Here is a 23,901-nt window from a genome sequence, read left to right as displayed (position 1 = left end):
TAATACCTACGAAACGCTATTTCTAATAACTAGATACCCTAATCGTGTACTCTGGGGCAAAATATTTATTTCGAACATTTCTTGAAGTTGCTCTTTGGTGATTTCATTGGAACCAGATCTACGGATATCAACCACCAGACCTATTGCTAGAGGTTGCAGCCAAGAGATCGAATGTCCTCTCTCATACCTATCTACAATGGCAGCATCTAAGGCTTTTAATTCTTTCACTACCTTTCCTTGAGTCGAGTACACAATATTCAGGGACGCATCAGTTGGCCAGAGATCCACTATGCGACTCAAAAGCTCAATCGGCATCGCGGAATTCTGCCAAAGGTCCAAAGTCACATTGGATAGCGCCGAGTGCCGGATGAGACTTGTAAGGGATACTTGGGCGAGCTGGTTACCCGGGGCTGTTCTCCGTGTATGAGATGCGGATCACAAATTAAATGGGTTTAAAACTTGTTTTACGAAAGTCTAATTGCCGCGAGCGCACAGAGTAAGGGCTTACCGCATACGGTACTCGTGCAATAATCACTCGCACTCGGGCCCCGCAGCTGATTTCAGGACGGGGTCGCGTCTCGGCTAACTTCGTGTGAACTGAGACCCTGCATTCACGCGGACGAGCAAGGCAATTAGTAAATTAACACTCACTGTATCTGCCGAATGCCTCGCAGATGATTCGCAATTCCTTGAGCCTGCTTCGAGGTTCACCGATGGGCCGGAAAAGATTATCCCTGAGAAGAATCGCAAGCTCATGCTTTATACCGACGCTGAGGACAGAGTTCACGGTCGGCTTCATGACAGCCATGAGCCTCTGTAGATTAGAGACTGAAAACTTAATATTAGAGGATTTCCGGATCATCCTAAGAAAATTGGCGAAATAAGCATCGTAAAAATCTGAGATGGAAAGCTCTTTGAGATCATGGGATCTTCTTTCTGTGGGGGATGTTATCTCAGAGGGAGGTTCGACCGCGGTAGTAAGAAGAATATCTGAAAGAGTAAGGATGTCTAGCTTCGAGCAGGAGCGTATGATCTGGTATAAGGCATCTTGAGGCATAGATACCTTCGAGAACTCCAGGAGAGTGAGATTAGATGTCCGGGACGTGAAATTGGAGTTTCCGCCATAGCGAGACGGGATGATCTCGCCGGTATGGCTAAACGCTACACGATTAAAGGGCTTCGATATATCTGACCACAACTCGAGGTCTACTAGCGGGAAATCCTGCAAAACGAATGCACAGAAATCAGAGCTGGTAGGCATGCCACGAACATCCACTGGTCGACTGAGGATGGACCGGAATCTTGGGCTAACGAGGGTTATCTTCTGAAGCTTTCCATTTGCAGGTGGAAGGTAAACTGACGAATTACGAAGGAATATCGCTAAGTCGTTCAGATCCTCGAACTGTATTGAAGGAAGCAAGGCAGACGTATACGCAAGGTATCGAGGATTGTGCAAGATGGTAGAGATGTGGGTAGGAGTGGCAAATGATGGGAAATGGAGTATCGTGGAGCAACCTGTACGTTGCTGATATTCATCGACGAGATCCGTGACAGCACGGAGGGCAGCGTTGTCTTGGTGAAAAGGGTTCATCTCATTGCAGGCAGTAGGGATGTGGGCTGAATGAGGGGGATTAGGTTTTCGTTGACAGATTTTATACTACAGGAAGGGACCTTATTGTGCACGAAGGCTGTACAGGCATGCATTTTCTTTCATGAAATTCACGTTTTTGGCGTGAACAACGCGGTTATGCCGGTCAAAAAGTGCGCGGCTTTGCGAATAGATGGTCCCGACAGAATATAACGTCAGACTAAGCGCGTGCCAGAATAGTACCTGCACCGAGATGAAACCCTCACAGGTTTCGACGCCGTTGCCACATCGTGGTGGGAATCGTGTCGTTGCTATCCTATCATGCCTGAGCGCCGGTTCGGGCATGAGGAGTTGACGAGTATTCCACGCAGTTAGATAGCAATGGAAAGGCAATGGTGTGCGTGTAAACCTCAAAATCTGATCCGGTCAACACACAGAGGCAAGATAGTGACAGGTCTAGTTCATCCTCGCGATAAACATGGCTTTGTACAGCGAAGCAGAGTCCATTGAGTTCTTTGGAGACCATTGGGAGCGCTGACGAGTAACCACAACAAAATACCAGATTTTAAGATAATCATGAGCCTAGCGTCATGTTTTAAAGCAAGACCAGGAGACAAGTTATTTGCTTCACAGTTTGATAAATAAATATGCGGCGGGGAAATTTGAACTGGCATGTCGGAGGATACACGATTAGAAAATAATCAAGAGATATCCACCGAGCATCTTCATTCCATATCTTCGGCTGAACATGAAGGCGCCGTAGTCGTCGAACGTGATAAAGCGAAGAAGAGGTGGTGGCGGGCACCACATGGCATCCCATCCCCTGGAACACGTGGCATCCACCTACCCGGACTTTTCCGATCCCTGCCTCTTGCTCTTCCTCTCATGCCAGCACGCCTTGTATTATTGAAGGGTCCCCACGGATTGAGCGTTCGTATTTTTCAGCAGTCCATGCATACTCTGGTGTAAAATTATTCTGCTTCCTCGTCGAATGGCACTATTCCTGATTCTCATGTTTCTTTCACGCCTCTTGCTGACTCTGGACTCTGGGATCATTTGTTTGAGGTATTATGATACGGTCTTAAAAACATTCTTCCCGTCATTTTCTGTCTCCCGAACTGACAAGGGTACCAAGAAGGATCTATATGTCATTCTTACGTGTGTCGTCTTACTGGACAGGCGGCGATGATATGGTACCTCCATTTGAACTTGAACAATACCTGACACTGAACTTCTACTGACGCGTATACTTTTCGTTGCCGTATTTCAACGACAACACGGGAATTCGGACAAACGCTTACTTAGAAGATTGTTCTTAAGCCGCAAAAGCCAAGCGTGCGTTCGCTTCTGTTTGTCCGCTTTTATCGGAAGCTGCATACATTTATGTATATGATGTTTCCATCAACGACGAGTAGACGAGCTATGAGAATTTTCCCATTCGTCTTTGTAATCAGGGCAATCGCCGAATGTACTACATTCCTTTCAGTATGTCATTCTTGGCCACGTCCTCAGAAATATGTACTCATTCTTCTGTTCAATTCTCTTCCAGCCGACACGACTCTCGTTCACATGGATGAAGATTATCAGAGATAGTGAGGAACAGTCCTAGATTACCCGGTCTCCGGTCCGTACATCCGGAGTTGTGAGTGCCCTTGAGTGTCCTTTTTTTTTACCTCGATCTTACGACAGGATACACAATAACGGGAGTCCTAGCGTATACCGCCTGTGCCCTTAATAAACTAGCTTGCGTGCCTGCCTCCAACTAATTCAGTTCCCGGGGAAGCCTTTTTCCTTGACGGTGATAATGGAAGATTCGACGTTGTGCATATGAAAAGGATCTCTCCTACTGGCTGTATCAAGCCGCTATCCTATGCGAAGATACTTGATCGGTTGCTCTCTGTGGATAGTCAGCAACTTCACGTTCTCTTCGCCGTAAAGCATCCTTTATTTTCTTGGCGTCAGGATACGCATTGTCTTCCAAAACTGGCGACCTCACATATGGGTATCGTATTCCTATGAAAAGCGGACCGCTGACCATTGCGAAATCCAGACGCGGTATTATAAGCCGTTGAGAACGGTTCCATTCAGCTGGGCGAGTTCCATCTTACCTACGTCTCTTCTCCATTGAGGCCTTATCTACACCATACTATGTCACATGGCAACGATTGAAACTTTTCTCTGATTCGCGCGCCATCTAGAGCTGGTTTTGACCTCATATTTTTTACCAAAGGGTGCCACCTCTGTCTGCTTTCCGAGCGTGCGCCATCGTTCCTGATCGCGTGATCCTTCATATACCACTACTAGCAAACATCGAAATCGAAAAGTGAGCTAAATTTTATCCTTTTCCGGTCCGCAGTTTCTGATATCAGATAAGATGCCGGTCTTCTTGAAGTAATTTGAGAATGAAGAAGTCCGGATCCTGAAAGAGCGCTGCTTCACGATATGTTCCGATAACCAGAGAAGCGACTAATCTATTAGAGGGTCCGGCGGCAAAACTCCCAGTAGTTTTCCATTCCTAAAACACGTCGCCTCGGAGGATGTACTACCGCCTCGTACTCTGAATGAGCCTACAGGCTCCCCAATATCCCTACAAGCTTTTACGGCTTCTTTCTCTGAAGTATCAGCAGACCCTCTCTTCCCTCGGTCATGCCCCCGCATCCTGAAGCTCTAAAATTAAACACGAAACACAGAATGACAAAGCCAAGTCTAAATCTCATTCCACAAGTCTCCCAGCCACCGACACATCTCCTCGTGGAGGGAAAAAAATCACCCGTTCTCACCACACCTCGCACACTGACCGAAAGGTACCTTAGAGCGGGTCCAAATTCCTAACGTATGAATTATCCTGCTCTGATAACGAGCAAAGTCCGCTGACATTGGATTAGCGATCACGCGCGGAGCGACTATACTTAGTACGCACCCCACACTCCAAAATGGCAGAGCCCAGAAACAACTCCGTTGTGTCGGATTTCCAAGCCCCTTTCCAGGTTCCACTGCGCGATGGCTAAGGAAATCCAGCTGACTATACTTTTGGCCTCGGCAAGTGTCCGCGGTCCGCGGTGCTGTGAGGAGAAGCGGACCGGTTTTTCCGTGTGTTCCCAGTGGACTTCGTCCCCAAGCCCATCAGTTTCAGCGTTTAATTAGGAAACGACCGTTGGGGATATTTAAAGAGCTCCAAGGTGATCGCTCCATTGGGACTAGTCAATTTTCTACCATGTCAACCGCTTTCAATGATTTCGACGCCATTTCTGATGCTGTGGATAAAGGTGGACATTGTTCATTTTTTTTGAACTGATGGTGCTGACTAGGGGTGCGCATCAGTGAACATCCTCAAGGCGTCTACTATTGTGTGGGACAGTAAATCCGAGTTCGATAACGGCCTCGACAAGACGCGTTTCCGACAGTACAACGACGCATGCGACCGGGTTAAAGGATTCTACCGGGAGCAGCATGGTAAGCCTGCAAACCTCCTCTCAAAATATTTCGTCTTCATCATACCGTCTACTAGAGAAACAGACCGTTCAGTACAACCTAGAGGCGCGCGCCAACTTGAAGAACACCGTACGCGCGAGGATGGGTACGTACATTTTAGAACAGCCTTCGGAACTGTCAATGGATACCAGCGTCCTAGGCGTATGCGAGGCTCTCGAGCTACTCAACACCCTTGTAGACGAGTCTGACCCCGATGTACGTCTCTCCACCTCGCTCTCACCATGTCTTCCCTCTACCCTCTCCCCGCAGATCGATCTCTCCCAAATTGACCACCTCCTTCAAACCGCCGAGTCCATACGCCGTGATGGGAAACCCGAGTGGATGCAAGTCACAGGGCTCGTACATGATTTGGGGAAACTGCTCTTCCTTTTCGGTTCAGAGTGAGTGGGGTTGGTTTCTCGTTGTGTGTGGTGTGCGTGCCTTATCATTACATCAGGGGTCAGTGGGATGTTGTCGGTGTGGGTTGTTGTTAGTTTTCCGTGTGTCGATATACTGATGCTTGTTTGTCATGTATAGGATACGTTCGTCGTGGGGTGTCGTTTCTCAGACAAGGTTATCTACCCAGAGACCTTTAAAGGAAACCCGGATGCCTCTCACCCTATTTATTCCACTGAATATGGGATGTACGAGCCGCATTGTGGGCTGGATAAAGTAATGCTTTCGTGGGGACACGATGAGGTTTGTCTTTAGTTAGTATTTATGCTCTATGTCGTGCATTGACTGCTTTGTCGTAGTATCTCTATAACGTTTTCAAGGAACAGTCTTCCCTTCCCAGGGAAGGCCTTGCTATGATCAGGTATCATAGCTTCTACCCGTACGTTGCACTTGTCTATGGTTCCTGGTGCTATCTTCGCTGACAATTCACATCAGATGGCATCGCGAGGGGGCTTACTCCCATCTCACCAACGAAGAGGACGAGAAGTACCTCGCGGCTGTTCGGGCTTTCAATCCATACGATCTGTACAGCAAAAGCGATATTCCCGTCGACGTTGAGGCTGTCAAGCCGTATTATCAAGGCTTGATTGCGAAGTTCTTCCCGCCTATTCTTAATTGGTAAATGGAGTGCTATTACGCTCAGTTATTTAGCGCGCGACTGAAACTACGGAAGAGAATTTATGTGTTATTTTGTTTTGTATCATATATATCGTTGTCGTCTACTGTTAGTCTTACGCAATTCCTTCCTGAAAACATGAAACTGTAATCTGGGTATAGAGACTTCGTAGCAAGTACATACGCCGGACAATGAAGGAAGATATGGTGCACAGAGTGGCATTGTTTGCTACGGTCTCCCAAAATTCGGCTGGCCGTGGTGCCAACTCACGCGAAAGGTATGCTACATTCAGATTATAACAAACATCCGAGAGTTTTATTGCTCTAGAGTTTCCTTTGGAGAAAATCGCACAGGGCAAGCTTGTCTTCAATATAAGTATTCCAAGAGCCTGGGTATAGTACCTTGGTCCGACGAAGATTATAACGTCTTCCCTGGTATAATTGTCGGTTGGGATCACAGATTCTGGGTTCGATTCCCCGTACCAGGATACGTAAGCTTCAGAACTGTTTGCTTTTTTAATCTATACTGGCCTTGCCAACCGTATTTGAAAAGCAGGTATAGTTCACTCTGCAATTTCTCCATGTGATTAGAATTTGGACAGCTATGCAACGATAACTCAAATAAAAATCGTCGTGTGCCATTTCAAATGTAGATATAGGGACTCGAACCCTCGGAAAGTACTTCTTATGCATGTTATCCACGTAGACTTACTTGCAAGCTGCAAGGGCTCTACCAAGGCTTCATCCAAAGGAGGGGGTCCTAATCACACTTAGTACAAGTTGGCATGGACACGTGCAATATATTAGGGAGCATATACGAATGCGCGGTTCGATTCCTCGTGTCTGGTTTTACCAGATCACTATGACCACGATGTTGATGAGGCCTTGCAGCTTGAAAGCGTGGATACTCTGGTCAAGGAGTAGTAGTAGCTTCCAAGGGTTCGAGTCCTTATATCCTCATGTGGAGTACTGTGGAATGAACATTTTTATCTGAGTTGTGGTTGTATAACGAGGGGGAAGGACTACGTACTTGCCTCTGGTTGAAGTGTACGGGTTGGTAGATGGAGGTTCAGGTTCTTCATATGCAAAATTCCGCTATTTTTTCAGGTTATTGCGCTTCGTTACATAGCCCTAATAAACATATGGTAGGGTGCGGATTTGAGGGTTTGAATTCATGGAAAATCGACGATATGTTGACAGCAGTCAGAAGTATATACTGAAAGATTGCTATTATTTTTACGAAATTTCATCCCACAAAGCATGGATTTATGGTATGGGTATAAAGCTTTCGTAGCGAGTACATAGTTTAAAACAAGGGGCCCAGAGTTTTATTGTCCCGGAGTTTCGATGAAACAGTAACCTATGCGATGTGAATAAAATCACTCAGGGCAAGTTTGTCTTCAATATAAGTATGACAAAGGCCATGGTCTGACCAACATTACCGCGCATTTTCTGGTAAATTGGTCAAGTCAGGGTTCGATTCCCCGTATCAGAATAGTGGGTGCAGGAAGTTACTTTTACCTATACAGGTCTTGACACCGCTTTTTGTAAGTATGTATAGTTGAACCTGTTATTAGTTAGCTCCACCCTGAAATTAGTTTTGGAGAGAGGGAGAGCCCTTGTCGCGCTACCATCTGTGCTTAATACAAGTGGGCATGGACACATGCAATGTATTATTGTACGTCGTCACGAATCATTGAGAGGTCGATCCTTCATGTCTGCTTTCACCCGTTTGGTGCGAATACGATGTTTGCTTTATTCAAGTAGGTTGAGGCCTTGGTAGAGTCCCTGTATCTTGAAAGCAAGCCGGCGTGGATAATATGATCAAGGTGGAGTTTCCGGGGGTTCGAGTCCCTATATCCTCATTGTTTGTCGAGAACATATTTTATCAAATTTGTTTTGTATAGCAAGGACTTAGTAATCAGGAGGGGATGGTACTCGCCCCTGGATGAAGAAGACAAGTTGTTTTAATATTCTGCTTGGTTGGTTACTACTTGTTATTGCGACCTTGATATACCTTTGGTAGGGGGAGGATTTGAATTCGCGGAAAGTCGACGGTATGCTGACGACGGTCTATATAACTAATTCATGCAGAAAAATTCGTCTTGTTGGCACGTAGAATTACACCACTAGTCTAAGAACAGATCGAGGAGGATCCGGCCCAAGTCATGCAGTGCTAGTCAGTTATTCCTGCTTGCAGACCTTAGCGAAAAATATACGGGTAGGCGCGAAATGTGGAGAACATGAGTTCCTGGCGGTTTGGGAACTCCGTTGCACCTGCCGTGATAACGATCGCCCTAGAGAGAACGTGTCAAGTCGTACCGAACGCTTGCCCATGAGTAGAGAAGGATGAAAATGCGAGATCATCTCGTAGCAGGTGGATCTGTATATTGTCAACTTGATATCGTCAGAGTTACGGTACACATACGATATACTTCGGTACTCGCAGTTCGTCGATAGCAGGAAACGGTGCCGCCTCATAGTCGTAGTCCTCAAGGATGGACACCAAGTACCAGTGTGGGGCCAAGCTCAAAGGGTCCGTCAAGGGGAAGAACACTCTCTGTGGGAGATGTGCGGTATGGAACGACCCTCCATCGTGATAGAGTAGTGCGCCGAGAATGGTGCATACAGCGCGGGGTTAGTAAGTTGATGCATATGGACCATAGGAGAGGTGGCGTATGGCAGCGGGTCAGAATCCTTGATGGCTCCGAGAACAAAACACCCACCGACCGTGTATGACTACTAATGTTAATCGCACGAGCAACCAATTCAACACGGCACGGACCCAACTCCGCCATATGCACATATAGTCAGCTGTTGGGGTCGAAGGCGTCTAGGAGGAGGTCGCAATGACGGCAATAAGCATGCCGTGCTCTCTGATCTGTGCAGCCGATATGAGCATAATTCTATGCAATTGAGCGCATATCATCACCATCAACGCGAAGACTCGGACCTGTCGCCGAAAAACATTGGCGACATAGGGCATGGATGAGAGATCACAGATGCCATGGTGCCTCGCAGCGAGGAAAAGGAAGAAGGTGCCGTGAAGCAGGTCGAAAAGTCAAACGTTGCGAACGAGTTGGTGGTAACACTGACAGAAGAAAAGCTTTAGCAGTCACACTGACTGTGACAATCGTGCTCGTGATATGTGTGACCGGGTCGGATCGGGACGATTAAATATTCGGGTGTCGTTTTCTCCTTCTTCGCTACTCCTTCGCTTGCTCTCTCTTGATTGTGTGTGGACCGCTATTGGATGTATTCTCGGAGGATAATCGATTTTCAGAGGAAGAGTTTCGGAAGAGGCGTGCACGATGTCGGATGTTTGTTTTTTCTCTGAAGATTCTCCGCCAGGCTTGTGGACTAATACCATATAGGTTCCCAGAACAAGAATTATCTCTTTAAAAGTGCACCTACACAAATATAGTACAATCCGGAATACTTTTTCGATAGCCATCACACGACTCGTATTCCGATGAACGCGTTGGTGAAGTCGATTCCAGCAGTCAATCGCTTGGCGCGTAAATGCCTACGAGTACCGCAACGAAGGCTATACATCGGATCCTTCCAGACAGCTCTTCGGTGCCAAGTCAGATGGTATTCGGGTTGTCATTGAACTGCGGTGGATCTTGGGATTCAGTAAGTTTTTGATATTCCTTGCGTGAATAACCATACTAATTACTTGTCAAGGAACACGCAAGCTGCGGTGCTTCTTCCACGTGCTGGCGGGATGACCCAACAATATCCAGATATTATTTTCCATGTTCATCTACTCCGCTACTCAATTTCGCACATCTGACTTCTTGGCGACTGCGACAATATTTTTAGCAAGGACAAGTTTATAATGTGACCAATGAGAGTAAGTGGCGTTCCATTCATCTAGGGTTCAACTGCACCGCATAAGACCAGGAATTCATTGCTTCGAATAGGTCTCTATCCACCCTTGACCCACACGCAACGAGACAATTTCGTTCTGAATGCTCTAACCTTGAACTCTACCCATACGTTATAATACAGGATCGCTCAGTGTCGCCAAACAACAGACCTGACATCTTCAGCCAAGTCGCGAGAGAGTACGTACTACTTGATGCCCAGGGACAAGGCTGTGCTTATGTGGGGCACCCGCCAAGACCCTAGACTACGTTAACCAGATCATCTCACCACCGCAATTCTCACGCATGAGGCACATAAGAACCCTTCATTCAAGGTAACCCACCAGGCACTCCGCGATGAAGCTTAAACTACTATTCCTTGGATTCATAGTTCTGCCAGTCTGGTCTCAGGGCCAGCCTGGACGCGGCTCTAGGGTATGCAATTCTACACATTCCTTCCTCCTTTTCACTGAAGCTACCCGTCCATCTGAAGGCAACCGTTGTCCTAAGCGGATCGACAGTAACCGGCAGCGTCATCTTCCAACAAGATCAATCCGACGGGCCCGTCAAAGTATCGGGACGTATCCAAGGTCTCGACCCGTCCGCATTACGCGGGTTTCACGTCCAGTACGTCTTTTCTTCTTCCCCAACAGCCCATCCTCACCGCCTTCCCACCCCTAGCGAATTCGGCAACCTCCCAGGTAACTGCACCTCCGCCGGAGCGCACTACAACCCCTTCAACACCACCCACGGCGCTCCCACCGACGACATCAACCACCGACACATCGGCGACCTCGGGAATATCAAATCCGACGATAAAGGTGTTGCCAACCTGGATTTTAGTGATCATATTATCAAGCTGGAGGGGCCGATGAGTATTATTGGGTGAGTGAAGGGGTAGGGAGAGGGAGGTGACTGTGACTGACTGGGTTGGTTGGTGTAGGCGCTCTGTGGTCGTACACACGGGGACGGATGATCTTGGGAGGGGCGGAACGCCGCTTTCGCTCACGACGGGGAATTCGGGGGACAGAGCTGCGTGTGGAGTTATCAGTATGGGGTTTACTTCATATTTATCTCATACGCTGATTGATGATTAACTCTAGAATCGGGGTGATGTGCAGTACCGAATGAAAGTTGTTTCTTTTATCTCCCTTGATTGTAATTTTGTACGATTTTGGAACGAGGAATATCTCAGTCCGTGTTTTTAAACTGATCAAGGGATGAATAACGAGGTGTTTTTAAGTTGCTGAAGGATTTACTAGCGCCACAGGAACTATCAAGCAACGGCTAGCCGTCGCAATTCTTCTAAGCGATGGACAGTAACATCTCATTGTGATTGAAGCAATGCAGTTTCAATCTCTTAACTACGTGCAAGTACAAAGTTATGATGGTGGCGCTATCAGGCGTCTATCAGTATCAATAGACCGTAAACATTGTGTCAGTCACAAGATCAGGCTATAGGCGCTACACTCGTGTTGCGCATGACCTGGGCTCCCACGGCTCACGCAGCCTCTTCTTCTCTCCTTCATCGATAATGGGCGCTAATCAATCAAAGAAGTACATCCTCGCTACGTATGAAAGGGCCACCGTATTTGTCAATAGGGATGACGCTACTTATTACGATGTAGGTATTTCCGTGTCGACCAGAGGGATATATCGAAAGTTGATATGCGCAGAACTTGAGAACTGCTCTACACACTCTTTTCAAGAGTCTTTCGAAAGACTCGATGATCATCCAAACTAATGAGTTGGATGTCTGCGATGGAGAATATGTCGATATTCCGGATGAATTGTGGGTGGGCATTGGCCCCCGTGTTTGTAACATAAATGTTATTTCTCGTGCGTTACAGTACTTTGCTTATCGGAAGTAGCCAAATTTTTAATCAGGACCTCCTACGACATACCTTAGCTATGGCGTGCACGATGGCTCTCCTCTTTCCCCGAAGGAAAACTACCTTGTCGCTACAGATGGAAAGTTCAGGGTCTTTGTCCGTAGAGCTGAAGTCACTAATTACGAGGTGTGCATCTAAGAAGTCATCGATTGTTGTGTATTCACTTCTAGTTACGTCTCGCGTAGAATCTGATTATCACTCTTCTCCGTCATTTCCCGGAGTTAGATGAAGATTATATCGTTGTTCAAACAAATCAGATGAAGACATGTGCGGGACGATATGTCGACATACTACCTTCAGAGTGGTCAAAGATTAGTCCCCAGATTCATCGCATCAAGGTCATCTCTCGTGAGTACTTACTTTTCTCATCACTGCTGTTGACTTTACACTGTACAAGGACTGCCTAAGATGATGACTATTTCTGTTCAATTGCTTACTGGAGAAACAGCATCAGTGACACTGCCTCAGTCTGCATCGGTCTCTGATCTAGCAGAGATGGTACACATTTACAATGGGTATTTCATACACCGGGGAGAGTGGCTGGAATCCGACCGGAACCTATCTTCATATAACATTCGTGAAGGGGCGAAAGTTCAACAAGTTAAGTATGCTTCTCAGCCTTGGTGGTGGGCTTGGGAACATGGCATGGACGAATCAGAAGATCGCGGCGTTTAGGGAAGGATTTGACTAAGCATCAATATTTGTACCGTGTCCCTTACTGTTCCCTATAGACGTTGTTTGTACTCTCTCGCCTCCTGAACGGTACGAATATTATTGCACGGACAGTCACTACCCGGTCTCGAGAAAAGAAGAAATCAGGAGACAAACTTCGTCAGCGCTTGACCCCCATTCCAACTGCATAAAGAGTTTCTCGTATTTCATCTTTTCGCAATCCACGCCAACTGCAACAATACGTCTCCAGCAGTCAACATGTTCAGACGCTCGGCAAATCGCTACATCCAACTTCTCATCCTTGCAAACATTTTCGAACAGCATGAACACGCCGGCAATTTACCGATGACGATATCCTGTCTGGGATCGACATCAAGAAGTGCAGCACATTCATACAAGAGACGTCGCAAGGTATGTCAACGTTGCGAACGAGTGAGTGGCAGCAGAAGAGGAGCATTTGAAGTCAGTCATGACAATCGCCTATTTTTTGTCTCTTGATTGTATGTAACCTCCGATGGGATGAATTATCCGAGGATCCTCTAGACTGAGCGGGAAATTTAGGAAGAAGCTTGCACGATGTTCGATGCTCCTTTCCCCTGAAAACCTTTCACTGCTCGGCTCGTGGGCCGATACAATGCAAGTACCAAACCCGTGAATTATCTCTTTCAAGATACACTTATATAACTGTGATACGCTATAGCATACTTTGTCGACCACAGTGCACAATTGTGATTCCAAAAAAGACATGCTAATCCCGGTCAAATCGATAGTTCTAGCAGTCCATCAGTTTACGCGTAAATTCCTACCCACGAATATTGTAGCAAAAGCTGTACATCGTTTCCTTCCAGGGATCTCTTCAGCGCCAAGTTCGATGGCATTCGGAACGTTGTTGAACTGCTGTGGATCTTGGGATTCAGTAAGTTTTTTGATATTCCTTGTGCGGATGACGATGCTTAACAGCTCTCCTAAGGACACCAAAGTTGGAATGCTTCTTCCGCGTACTGACGTGGAACCGTCTCGCTAGGTCCAGGAGAGAGAATAGGGAATCGCTCGTGATAGTCGCGGTCGTAGCTACGGACAAGCGGAAATTACGGAAATGGTGCACGTGATCGAGGAGGAACCGGACCGTGCCAATGCCGCCTCCAACGGGATGACCCAAGAAGATCCACACGTTCTTTCGCATGATCTTCACTTTCATCTGCTCCGCTACTCTGCTCCGTACATCTGGCTTCTTGATATGTAACACTGAACGGAAAGTGGTTTCTTCTATCTCACTTCATTTTAATCTTGTACGATTTGAAAGGAGGAATATCTCAGTCCGTGTTTTCAAGCTGATAGAGAGATAATAGCATGGTGTTTTTAAGCTGCTGAAGGATTTCATAGTGCCGTAGGAGGTATCGAGCAATGGATAATTTTCCCGATTCGCTCTCAGTGATTGACACTCTGACTCTTCATTAAATTACTCGCTTTGACCAGTGCACTCTGTTCCTATTCGTCAGATACGAGTAACGTCTTTAAAAGGGCTTCCTTCGCTGTCATCCAAGTCACTGACGTCCAGTTTTCTGTTTCGGTATGTTCTTCGCTGCCAAAGCATATCCCGATCTGATTTCATTTGTTAGGAACGGCGACAGTATTATCCCTTATCCTGGTATTTGTACGAGCCCGGGACTTATGAAAGGTACTTTGGAGAACCCGAATACGCTGTAGGAGCGATTAGGATGGTGATTTTCTCCCCACTCGTATCTTACCTCTACATCACGTTAGTCTACTCCAAAAATCTAGAATATCGATCCCTTACTGACATTCTCTTCGATGCCATTCATGCGGCTATAGAGTGCTATTGCAATTTCTTCTACTTATTACGTCGCCTACGCCGTCTAATCAACAGGCGTACCAGGGTCTTGCAGGGGCTTAAGACTTCCATTCAACCTCTTCCATCCTTGCATCTCTTCTACTACGAGTAACCTGCTATGGTTCCAGATCGCAGTGGCTCGCAAGTATCAGAAGTTAAAGAACTACATCATTTGGAAGAACAGCGACCGGCCGTCTTACTCTCTCTCGATACCAGACCTACGAGTGTGTAGGGTGACGCAGCCGCTGCTATTACTTTGAAAAACGGAAGAACGTATCTAGCCGAACAGGAAACTTCGACCGCGAATGCGGATGACCATCGCGGATATATTCCGTTGATCTCAACAGTATTCGCTCGCTGTCTGAGTCGTCAATACAACGCGCCGACCCAGCAACGAGGGAATCCGCGGCATAGGGTTCGTTTCGAAGTGTCTATCTCGGAGCTCGTATTTACCGACGACAATCCCGACACATGCAATTTTGACTCAGTTCCGCTAATTAGCTGGAATATCCAATTCGCCCAGCCGCCGTATGGAGTGTCGAGGTTCGCTCTCGCCAACACAAATTTTCAACAGCTTCTTTTTCCTGTACTTGCAGGATCCTGGGGCTCATTCCTCTTCGTGAATGAAAATGAAATGATTCTCTCCCTCCATCCCCATCCGCCGCAGCCTCTGCGAATGAAAATGTATTTCACTTCGGACCAATTTCAATTTCAAGGTTCGCTCACCCGGATGTCAACTTAGTTCCCTCCAACAGTACGATTTGCGTGTCACCATTGCACCCTTTAACGCTCAACCCTTTGACAGCTCCGTATAATTCTCTCGGAAGCTGCGTCAATACAAAATACCTCGTCGCCGGTCTGTCCAGAAAGTTTCTCGGCACCTCGGGGTCACTGATGCTCGACTTCCAATACCCTGGATTTCATGCGGGGATCGCCTTTTGGACTGCGATAGGCGCGTATCTTCGAAAATGGTACTCCACGGATCGAGTTCTATCTTGTAGCTTCAATGTCATTACCAGACAGCGAAATCTATTCATCGAATATTCTATTACGTCTGCCACCCCCTCCAGAGTGTCGTTTTTCTGACTATTTCTGCGATTACGTCCCAATCTCAACTCGCGTCATCTACTAGGTTTCCGGGGCTAGCGCGCTTGTCGTTGATAAAGAAAGCAGTATAAAACAACCCCGGAGGCAACTTACTAGTGCAGTCCCCGGCAGTCCCTCTCATCTGAATACCTCTTCACCATGTCCAGCTCGCGTCTCGTCGTCCTCGTTTTCGCTTTCATCACCTTTGCTGTTGTGCTCGTCGGCGCAAGCCCTGCACCGGGGAATGTCATCTCCGCCAGAGCTGAACCTCCCTGTGCCATGGACGTCATGAACAACCTCGGGAGCTCCGTCACACCAATTCTCGATAAAATTGGTAGGCTACCCGTGTCTTTCCATCTTTATACCGATGGATACTTTTTGCGTAGATAATCTCGTAGAAACGAAGACCGCCACCACGGAAAATATCATACCGCTGCTTAATGAGGTCACCGTCGTTATCAATGTCGCTGCTTCCTCTCTGCAGATTGTCAGTGTCGTTACAAGCTTACTCCAAATTGCCAATGTCGCACAGGTGACTTTCACCATCCTGGCGGTGTGTAGTTTTTCAGAAATGCACTCAATATCGGATAATCAACTGTCTTTCTGCAGGCTATCAATACCACTCTTTTAGGCCTTTTGGGCTCCGGTTTGGGTCTCGATCTCGGAGTGGTAGTATCACTGGTCAATGTGGCTACCGGCGACGTACTTAAGATACTGGTTGTTATCGCGCCCGGGTTGCTCCCTCTTGGTTGTGAAATTGTACGTCATCCTTCCCCTTCAGCGTTGTTTCCTTGAGTCTGCACCCTGACAATATTCATGAAATAGGCTGCTAGGCGTTAGTAGCCCCATCGTCTCTGTGGTTGTAGGTTTTTTGTGACTTTAGATGGTAGTAGCTCGATTTCATCTTTGTTCTTCCGACCCTTCTTTCCTTCTGCAGATATCGTTACCTGTTTAGTTTCGCTATGGACACTATCGAACACCTTGCAGATACAGCCGATATGAGCTACTGATTTCCAGACAAATTGAAACAGAGACATTGTCTCCACTGGTCAGATCTGTACTCATACCGATGTCTAAAAGAATCAAGACATCCCGGTCCATGCATGCTAGGGTCTGAGGATCCTAACATTTATGTTAGTGGGATGGAATACATACGAAGAAATCCTAGCAATGGCAACAATGATGGCTAAACGGAGAAGTACATGGATGATATTCAGTCTCGTAAAAACAGGAAACAAGTACATGGCTCAATCAATTCTTCACCTCCATACCTCCCCATTCCAGAACTCTGAAAAGCGCCTCGTCTTCCATCATATTGCAGTCCACACCAATGACACTCTTCCAAAATTCAACCTCCTCAGATGCCCGCGAGAGCGCACCCTCCCACTCGTCTAACTCATCTTCGCAAACCCTCTTGAAGAGCATGAACACACGGGTGACAACATCTGGTTTAGGCTCGACGTGGAGCGGCGCAGCATATTCGTACGAAGCCTGCGGAAGGAAACGTAGAGCGACGTAGTCGTGCTTCAAGATTGATGGAAGCCAATATCTGATGGTGAGGTAGGTAACAAAGAACGGGATGGAAGCGTCGATGACGTACGTGATGAAAGAAGTCCTTGCTTCGACATGGAGACCGAGAACGGTCAATGCCTTGTCGATGTACGGAGCAATTTTTGACGTCGGAAGGACGATGGATTCGTCGTTGGTGACTTTGGCCTGTAATGGGTTGAACGGAGAAATGGTATCCAAAAGCGCCGGGATAAGGTGGGGAGACGAAGGAGGCGAGGGCGGACAACCAGGGTTTGTCCTACGAGGATGGCGAGATTGAGTCCAGTAGCCTGAGAAATGAAATTGAAATCGACTTACTCTGCTTCCCAGAACAAATAGGATACTCGTGTACCGGTAGCCGTATCGGTCATGGTATGGTCCTCATGAGTATTGACGTTCCATTCGATGGACTGCCCGGATTCAGTGGACTTGACTTGGATACTCGGGTAGAGAGCAGAAAATGACCATGATTTGACTAAAGCTACTCGCACAACGGCGTTCATGGGATGAGGAGCAAATAGGTATATGACTGGTTTGCCGCCTCGCAATTTGTCGACGATGGTGACCTGAACTGTCGAATCCTTGCGAACATTGTATTCGGACAGGTTGTGACCGGATATAAGCTCCCGTCCCCGATAGGTCAGTTTTTGCTGATCACGTGGTAAGCCTTCATTATCTTGCACCATTTCTACTAGATCAGAGACAGATGCAGCCTCGGGCAGCGTCAATGTTATCATTTTACCGGTGAAGGTCTTAACAAAAATCCGCATCGATCGGTTCAGAGGGGCAGGCGTCGATGTTTGCGTCGGTCCTGGTCATATCTCAGGTAGTTGTGATACACAAACATCGATCACGCACGGGTGATAACCTTGATATTATAAATACGAGGGCTAATCTCCAGCCATAAGTCATCTGGAATGTCGATATACCGCCCAGCGCAGATATCCAGCTCGTTGGTTTGGATGATCATGGACTCTCTGGCGATACTCGGGAAACGTTTGTGAAGAATAGAGAGCAAGTTCTGGGCACAAGCATCACGAATGCACCATCATCTTCAACTTTCGAACGCTTACGTCGTAATAAGTAGCTTCATTCCTACGGATGAGAACGTTTGCATCACCATTCGTAGCGACGATGTAAAGCTTGGACGATGTGGTCATTGTAGATAGGTCGGAGAGAAGAAAGGGTACCGTGGGTGCATACATACAAATCACGCTGTACTGGATCTGTGCTCCGTCTTGTGACGCACATATAAAGTTCAGATAGACGCCAAAGAATCAAGGGAAGTATTCACCTAGCTATATGTAGGTATCGCCTAAGAATAGACCCACTGCCCTCCTACTCTGACTGCAGCCATGCATGAGTCCGTAGCACCCTTTCCAACAACAGTAGCAGTGATATAGGAGCCCACAGTTATCATAATTTCAATACTGAACACGAACAGACATCGGCAGATCTAACGTAGCAATCCATGGATCCACCATTAAAGTGCAGAGATATTGACGATATCCCAGGGTATATGATATTTTCTGTGAGAGCTAAAAGCGCTTGTCATTAGGCGGTCGAAGAGAGAGCGGCTCAAAGACTTACTGCATAGGGAGGGGTTCGCTGATCGGGTTATCGACCACTCGTAGAGAAGGAAGCAGGCAGTACAGAGACAGAAGTCATGTGTAGTGGAGGTAGAACAAGAGCAGACGAAATGCCACGAGGAGAACGAGAAGAAGGTCGATTGAAAAATACACGCCAAGACGGCGCGATCGATCTCTTAAACGGGCTATTATTGATCGGAGCTGGATCGGAGATCAAAATGGACGGGAAAAAATTTGCGCCTTGTTTTGGCCTTCTTCAATGCTCCCCTTAGCATTATTAGCCTCGGCGCTTTTAACAGTTCAATTTTGTTCCCACACAGCTGTAGCTCTAAAGTGGTGTATCTTATTTCTTCCCAAGTTCGCAAGAAACTTGCAGTCTGCCTGATAGTTCGGAACGTTCCATCCAAGTTCCACCTAGCCTTTGTCCTGTAGCCAAGGATTTAGCACCCTTAGCGTGAGCTATCCGAACGTGCATTTGGTAGTAGTACTATATAGCATATATACGGATTTATGTAGTTAAAAGCTTTGACGATTCGCAGCGTACCCTGCAACATTATAAGGTTGGGAAATTCGACTGTTAATTCCGAATTCCTCCTCTTGCCTTTGGAGGGTTAAAGCCGAGCTTGATAGGCCGGGTCGTTCCGGGATAAACCCCAAAAAATTTAGGAAAAGAACGAGTGCGACGGTTCATGCAACCCCGTAACTGCAGCTCATCGTTCTGATTCAGTAGTGAATTCAGCTGGTGAGCAAAAGAACTTGTTATGTGATTTCTGCTGAGTATCGAATATACGGAATATCTGTACATCTGAAAAGTTCTTCATACATTCTGAAGTTATCGGCCGCTTAACCAAAATACAAACGGTTAGAACAATTACATGTAACAGTACAGCTAATTTGAAAGCATGTTTACCCAACACCCAATAAAAACAGTAGAACTGAAGACATATTTAGTACCCCTCCTGCAGAACCTCAATCACCCTCTCATTTGTAAGAAACTCATAATGCCCTCCACCCACGAACACAACCCTCGCATCCGGCAAACATCTCTTCACACCAAGATCCGCCCACTCCTCCCTATTTTCCTCCGCATATGAGCCTACAGCACCTTCTTTCGTAACAACAACCATAATAGGAGCCTTCACCGTCCTAATCCAGCGTTCCATAGCCTCCATCGAAGCCCTCCCATCACCCTCCCTATCCGTAGTCAAATCATACACAAACTCCGAAATAGCAGTCATGTACGCCCTGATATTATGCACTCCAACCTTGACAATCTCATTCGCATAAACCCCGTTCCATGCATCCCGCAGGGCCTTCAAAGACCGCTCGAGTGACCCCCAATTCGCATCACGCTTCATCAGCCCTCCGATCGCCTCGATCCCGCCATCGACGAGGATCTCTCGGTTCTCTGGGACTCGAGGGTCAGGATTCCCGGCCTTGTTAGCGGAGTAGACGAAGGATGTGGGGAAATGGTCGAGCATTACTGCTTGCGAGACCGTGTCACCGTTGTCTTCGAATAGCTTGACTAGGACGACGAGGAGGATGCTCGTGGAGGAGTAGGAGGCGAATCGGTAGGGCCCATGGGGCTGTCGGGCTTTGATCTGGTGGAAGTAGAATGCAGCCATTTCGTGAAGGGATCCTAGGGGTGTGTCGGGTGTTATTTGGAGACTCCAGACCGATGTTCTGAATTTCTCGGCGTATGAGGCGTATTCGAAGATAAAGCCTCCAGCACCTAGGCATTTCCCAGTAAACAAATAGTAGAAACGGAAAAAAACACGACCCACCATGAATCATAATAAGCGGCGACTCGCCTTTCCCATCCCGAAGCTTAACGATAGTCTCTCCCTCTTTAGGGACCGTGCTCACTTCGGGATAATAAGGCTTCGGCTCCTTCTCCTTCGAAGTCTCTTTCTGTCCGTTGACGGTCACCCTTCCAGCTAAGATGACGCCATGCACAAAAGCACCGAGCGTGGCGATCGTGGGTAGATCAAACACGAAATTAGGCGGCAGCGATCTGATGACTCCCACGGGTAGATGGAATTTCCGCAGCGCGCCCATGATGGAGTTTCGTATGGACAGTGCCGTCAGGCTGTTATGTTAATCATTGGAGTTGGAGAGATGAGTAGGATGGAAGAGGTAGGTGACGTACCTGTCTCCACCTACAGAGAAGATATCGTCAGTATCGCCGATGACGGAATCTCCTTGCAAAGCGCCTTTAACGATGTCCCGAATGAGGTTGGTTGCCGTTTTCAGTGTGAGGGTTTGTGGGATTGATATATCGGGCGACAGAGCCTCGACGGCTTTGTATGCGTCTTCGATTTCTTGTCCGTAGGCTTTGAGGATGGCTCCCCTTCGTAAGGATTGTTTTGCAGTGAATTCGAAGGGTTTCTCTGGGCTCGCGATGAGGATCATCTTTGGACCAGGATCAATCAACTATCACCCGAGATGGAGTGTACCCTCACCTCTTTGTAAATCCTAGAATGCTGAGGGGCACTCTCGTTGATTTGCACGACCGTATCCCTGTCACATCCATCATGTCAGCACGGAGAAAGCCAGATGAAGTAAGTCCAACCAAATAAGTGAACGATACTCCGCTAGACGCTTCGCGTCGTTCGGATCAAAGGCGTATTCCTCGGAAGGCTGTATCAAGACACCCGGTTGGAATTTCCCTCGTCCAAACATGACGGCACCTGAGATACGTTTATCGCCTAGCAAGCCCGCCTCTGTAGGGATATATATATATAAATTTTGATTTGGGGATTAGGGAGGAGAGAGATCGCACCGATGGGTCCTGGGTTGGTCTATTGAGTAGAACATAGAACAAGTAAGAAAGGTAAGCCATTTGGTGCCGAGCTTTCCTTACCTTCTCCTGTATGAAGTAAACCGTCAGATCGCCCGGTTTGTTATCTTAGGATAGAATTAGCGACTTACACCGGTACTATGCATGATTTGGTCATCTAAACACCGCATCAGTCAGAACTCAGTTATATAAATATACATAATCCTCGTACCAGCGCGTCCATAAGCCTTCCACAATTTCGGGTTTGACGGATGCAGCTTGACGAGATCTTTCGTATCGAACGCCGGGACACCGTCTATCTCGCAGTTCAGGACTGAAGGTGTGCTGAGTTTGGATTTCTACGTAGCCGTGAGTGACATACGTTGCAGAGCATAAGCTTTACCTTGATGTACAGACGGTATATGTCTTCCTCCTCAGTTGGAGCAAACACGGCGTCCATCCTGTTGGAGACCTGTAATTCAGGTAAAGGGAAATGAGAATGAAGTAGGGGAAGGAGGAAATACGAACTCCCATCCATTCCCAGCCTTCGGGCGGTGCGGATTCTGAGTGAAAAATATTAGTTCGAGTAGACATGAGCGAAGGAGCTCCGCGTACTAGGAAATATGTCTGAGATACCTCCGACCTCCGTTCTAAACCACATTTAATCGATGAGAGGGCTTGAAAGGAGGGAAAACTTACAGGCCGAAAACCGAGATTAAGTTGACTCCGTGGTGAGATAGGATATCACCAGCTTCCTTCGAAAGAGGACCTCCGCTAGAGACCTACAAACTCAGCTTGAAGAACACTTTTTATCAATGGTGATACTTACTAGTCCTTTTGTCGTTTTCAAAGCCTTGATAGCAGCAGGATCGTGGGCCCATTGCTATAGAACAGATGAGTTGCTAGCCGGAAGATAGACAAGACGGGCGTACTTCTAGGAAGGAAGGGACAGAGAAGATATAAGTACATCCCGTCTTGACTAGGCTGGATAAGAAACGTTCGGCAGTGGGTATTACGGCTGGCTGTTTTGGAGAAAAATGCGCAGGAATCGCGCCTGTTGCCACCTTCAAAGGGTTATCAATAAGACGAGTTTGAATAGAGAATGAAAATGAAAGGACGTACACTGAGCGACGTGATCCAAAAACCGAGAATATCTGCAAAGATAGATTCAATGAAGGGCAGTCATTCGGGTTTGTTGTACTTACGGTACATGGGACATGACTGAGCAGCGAAGACTTCACCACAGAGGTCTATTTCACCGTAATCTGTGGAAGCTACGTTTAAAGTTGGCAAGGAGAAAAGATGGGGACACGTACAGGAGGCCTTGCTGAACTCCAACATAGATTCATGACTCCGAAGGATCGGGCTAGGGAACCGCGTCGTTCCCGACGAATGCATGATAAACGCTGTTTCATTCCAGTCTGGTTTCTTGAACGGGGGAAGGGGTTCGTAGGACTTGACGTAGATATCGCTGAACGCGGGCATCGGGATGGTGGTGATGATCCTCTCGTCATCGTTATGCTGGCAAACCGACTCAGCGATCTTCTGGACTGTCGCGTCCGGGCTGACGATGAGGTATTTGGAGTTGGTGGCTTTCATTAGATGCGTGATGGCAGGAGCCGAGTTTCGGATGGATATGGCGAAGGGGATGTGTCCGAGGCGCATGATTCCGGTGATCGTCGCGAAGAAGGTTAGGGTATCTGGGAAGTTTGGCTTTAACTTTGTCATTCATCCTTAGATATGCGTAACAGCGTACCGGAATTTGCCAAAATGCTGACAACGACGGGACTGGTCTCGTCGTGGAGGTATTTCTTGAAGTATTGACCGGCATTGTGAATGGCTGCGACGCCTTCGGTCCAATGTATGGTTCGGACGTCGTTGCTATTGGGATCCTCGTATCGAAACAACGGGTGGTTCGGGCTGTGTTCGCCATTGTAGTCGATAATCTCTGGGAAGGTCAGCGAGCCGTCTATAGGAGGAGGAGTAAAGGTGAGGGATGAACGGCCTTGGGGGGTTGGGAATGCCATACTGGAGTAAGATGGAAGACCACACTACATCGAAAGAGCATCATTTATAGAGGGTACCTTAGGGGGATTATAGTGTTGTGATTACGTACGAAGCGTACGTCCCTATCGCACGAATCGATGCTTTCTCGTGTAGTCAATAGGATGCCGATCGGCGGTTTAGTCGATCCTGTTTACTTGAAGAATGTATCTGTGAGAAGAAGTGCATTGATTAGGTGAAGGACAGGACGTCATCCGTCATGAGACTGGTATCTGCGAAGAAGACCTTGCTATCTCGTGGTCCTTGTATTCTGATGGCAGAAAAATGAATCATAAGAATAGCAAAGTTATATTTAGCAATTCACCGTGGTACGTGAACTGTTCAGTAGCGCCCATATGCGCTGAGTTCGTGGAAAGTTGAAACGTATTCACTCGGGCAACTTGGGTGTTGCTCAATAGTATCTCTGCGTGAAATTGGTGA

At 47.3% G+C, this 23,901-nt stretch overlaps 7 protein-coding genes across 7 annotated transcripts; 4 read left to right on the top strand and 3 right to left on the bottom strand.

Moving 5' to 3' along the window:
* Window positions 1–103: 103 nt before the first annotated feature.
* On the bottom strand, window positions 104–1,686 carry EV420DRAFT_1695655 (uncharacterized protein; the record flags this gene model as incomplete). The annotated part of the gene is made up of 4 exons (XM_060479411.1): window positions 1,271–1,686; window positions 652–1,222; window positions 232–410; window positions 104–118 (listed from the first exon to the last, which is right to left on the bottom strand). Exons 1-4 carry the CDS (start codon window positions 1,589–1,591, stop codon window positions 104–106), a joined length of 1,086 nt encoding a protein of 361 aa, XP_060328587.1. The 5' UTR covers window positions 1,592–1,686.
* Window positions 1,687–4,789: 3,103 nt separating this feature from the next.
* On the top strand, window positions 4,790–6,338 carry EV420DRAFT_1555679 (inositol oxygenase). Its single transcript, XM_060473649.1, has 9 exons — window positions 4,790–4,854; window positions 4,910–5,041; window positions 5,097–5,165; window positions 5,220–5,275; window positions 5,330–5,460; window positions 5,517–5,538; window positions 5,597–5,758; window positions 5,815–5,894; window positions 5,951–6,338. The coding sequence occupies exons 1-9, from the start codon at window positions 4,803–4,805 to the stop codon at window positions 6,135–6,137; spliced, it is 891 nt and encodes a 296-aa protein (XP_060328586.1). The 5' UTR covers window positions 4,790–4,802; the 3' UTR covers window positions 6,138–6,338.
* Window positions 6,339–9,602: 3,264 nt separating this feature from the next.
* On the top strand, window positions 9,603–11,096 carry EV420DRAFT_1621483 (superoxide dismutase; the record flags this gene model as incomplete). Its single annotated transcript, XM_060475702.1, has 4 exons — window positions 9,603–9,648; window positions 10,521–10,626; window positions 10,681–10,884; window positions 10,943–11,096. The coding sequence occupies 4 exons, from the start codon at window positions 9,603–9,605 to the stop codon at window positions 11,094–11,096; spliced, it is 510 nt and encodes a 169-aa protein (XP_060328585.1).
* Window positions 11,097–11,503: 407 nt separating this feature from the next.
* EV420DRAFT_1555665 (uncharacterized protein) lies at window positions 11,504–12,868 on the top strand. The gene is made up of 5 exons (XM_060473648.1): window positions 11,504–11,623; window positions 11,676–11,838; window positions 11,887–12,017; window positions 12,077–12,239; window positions 12,289–12,868. Exons 1-5 carry the CDS (start codon window positions 11,534–11,536, stop codon window positions 12,564–12,566), a joined length of 825 nt encoding a protein of 274 aa, XP_060328584.1. The 5' UTR covers window positions 11,504–11,533; the 3' UTR covers window positions 12,567–12,868.
* A 2,566-nt stretch (window positions 12,869–15,434) lies between these two features.
* EV420DRAFT_604844 (uncharacterized protein) lies at window positions 15,435–16,518 on the top strand. Its single transcript, XM_060482768.1, has 4 exons — window positions 15,435–15,835; window positions 15,888–16,054; window positions 16,111–16,260; window positions 16,327–16,518. The coding sequence occupies exons 1-4, from the start codon at window positions 15,661–15,663 to the stop codon at window positions 16,339–16,341; spliced, it is 507 nt and encodes a 168-aa protein (XP_060328583.1). The 5' UTR covers window positions 15,435–15,660; the 3' UTR covers window positions 16,342–16,518.
* Window positions 16,519–16,685: 167 nt separating this feature from the next.
* EV420DRAFT_604824 (uncharacterized protein) lies at window positions 16,686–18,462 on the bottom strand. Its single transcript, XM_060482767.1, has 6 exons — window positions 18,344–18,462; window positions 18,123–18,286; window positions 17,908–18,070; window positions 17,368–17,860; window positions 17,102–17,308; window positions 16,686–17,050 (listed from the first exon to the last, which is right to left on the bottom strand). Exons 2-6 carry the CDS (start codon window positions 18,252–18,254, stop codon window positions 16,753–16,755), a joined length of 1,293 nt encoding a protein of 430 aa, XP_060328582.1. The 5' UTR covers window positions 18,255–18,286; window positions 18,344–18,462; the 3' UTR covers window positions 16,686–16,752.
* A 1,123-nt stretch (window positions 18,463–19,585) lies between these two features.
* EV420DRAFT_1645078 (NRPS-like enzyme) lies at window positions 19,586–23,444 on the bottom strand (the record flags this gene model as incomplete). The annotated part of the gene is made up of 19 exons (XM_060477734.1): window positions 19,586–20,370; window positions 20,423–20,727; window positions 20,788–21,050; window positions 21,101–21,158; window positions 21,211–21,361; window positions 21,421–21,439; window positions 21,502–21,507; window positions 21,570–21,595; window positions 21,650–21,776; window positions 21,821–21,889; window positions 21,946–21,980; window positions 22,033–22,067; window positions 22,117–22,199; window positions 22,247–22,300; window positions 22,350–22,481; window positions 22,540–22,571; window positions 22,623–22,682; window positions 22,734–23,117; window positions 23,174–23,444. 19 exons carry the CDS (start codon window positions 23,442–23,444, stop codon window positions 19,586–19,588), a joined length of 2,895 nt encoding a protein of 964 aa, XP_060328581.1.
* Window positions 23,445–23,901: the final 457 nt, after the last annotated feature.

The sequence above is a fragment of the Desarmillaria tabescens genome (assembly GCF_030435595.1).
Source record: "Desarmillaria tabescens strain CCBAS 213 chromosome Unknown EV420scaffold_27, whole genome shotgun sequence".
Classification (NCBI taxonomy): domain Eukaryota; kingdom Fungi; phylum Basidiomycota; class Agaricomycetes; order Agaricales; family Physalacriaceae; genus Desarmillaria; species Desarmillaria tabescens.
Note: the sequence above shows the minus strand (reverse complement) of the source record. Positions and strands in the feature narration are given on the sequence as shown.

Excerpts from the sequence above, each read along its gene's own strand:
- EV420DRAFT_604844 (XM_060482768.1), top strand. The coding sequence starts at position 15,661 with ATGTCCAGCTCGCGTCTCGTCGTCCTCGTTTTCGCTTTCATCACCTTT. Across the intron at positions 15,836-15,887 it reads ACCAATTCTCGATAAAATTG|ATAATCTCGTAGAAACGAAG; the intron begins GTAGGCTACCCG and ends CTTTTTGCGTAG. Across the intron at positions 16,055-16,110 it reads TGACTTTCACCATCCTGGCG|GCTATCAATACCACTCTTTT; the intron begins GTGTGTAGTTTT and ends GTCTTTCTGCAG.
- EV420DRAFT_1555665 (XM_060473648.1), top strand. The coding sequence starts at position 11,534 with ATGGGCGCTAATCAATCAAAGAAGTACATCCTCGCTACGTATGAAAGG. Across the intron at positions 11,624-11,675 it reads ATGACGCTACTTATTACGAT|AACTTGAGAACTGCTCTACA; the intron begins GTAGGTATTTCC and ends TGATATGCGCAG. Across the intron at positions 11,839-11,886 it reads TAACATAAATGTTATTTCTC|GACCTCCTACGACATACCTT; the intron begins GTGCGTTACAGT and ends ATTTTTAATCAG.
- EV420DRAFT_1555679 (XM_060473649.1), top strand. The coding sequence starts at position 4,803 with ATGTCAACCGCTTTCAATGATTTCGACGCCATTTCTGATGCTGTGGAT. Across the intron at positions 5,042-5,096 it reads ATTCTACCGGGAGCAGCATG|AGAAACAGACCGTTCAGTAC; the intron begins GTAAGCCTGCAA and ends ACCGTCTACTAG. Across the intron at positions 5,461-5,516 it reads CTCTTCCTTTTCGGTTCAGA|GGGTCAGTGGGATGTTGTCG; the intron begins GTGAGTGGGGTT and ends TCATTACATCAG.
- EV420DRAFT_604824 (XM_060482767.1), bottom strand. The coding sequence starts at position 18,254 with ATGTATGCACCCACGGTACCCTTTCTTCTCTCCGACCTATCTACAATG. Across the intron at positions 18,071-18,122 it reads ATGAAGCTACTTATTACGAC|AACTTGCTCTCTATTCTTCA; the intron begins GTAAGCGTTCGA and ends GCTTGTGCCCAG. Across the intron at positions 17,051-17,101 it reads GCAAGGACTTCTTTCATCAC|ATATTGGCTTCCATCAATCT; the intron begins GTACGTCATCGA and ends CCTCACCATCAG.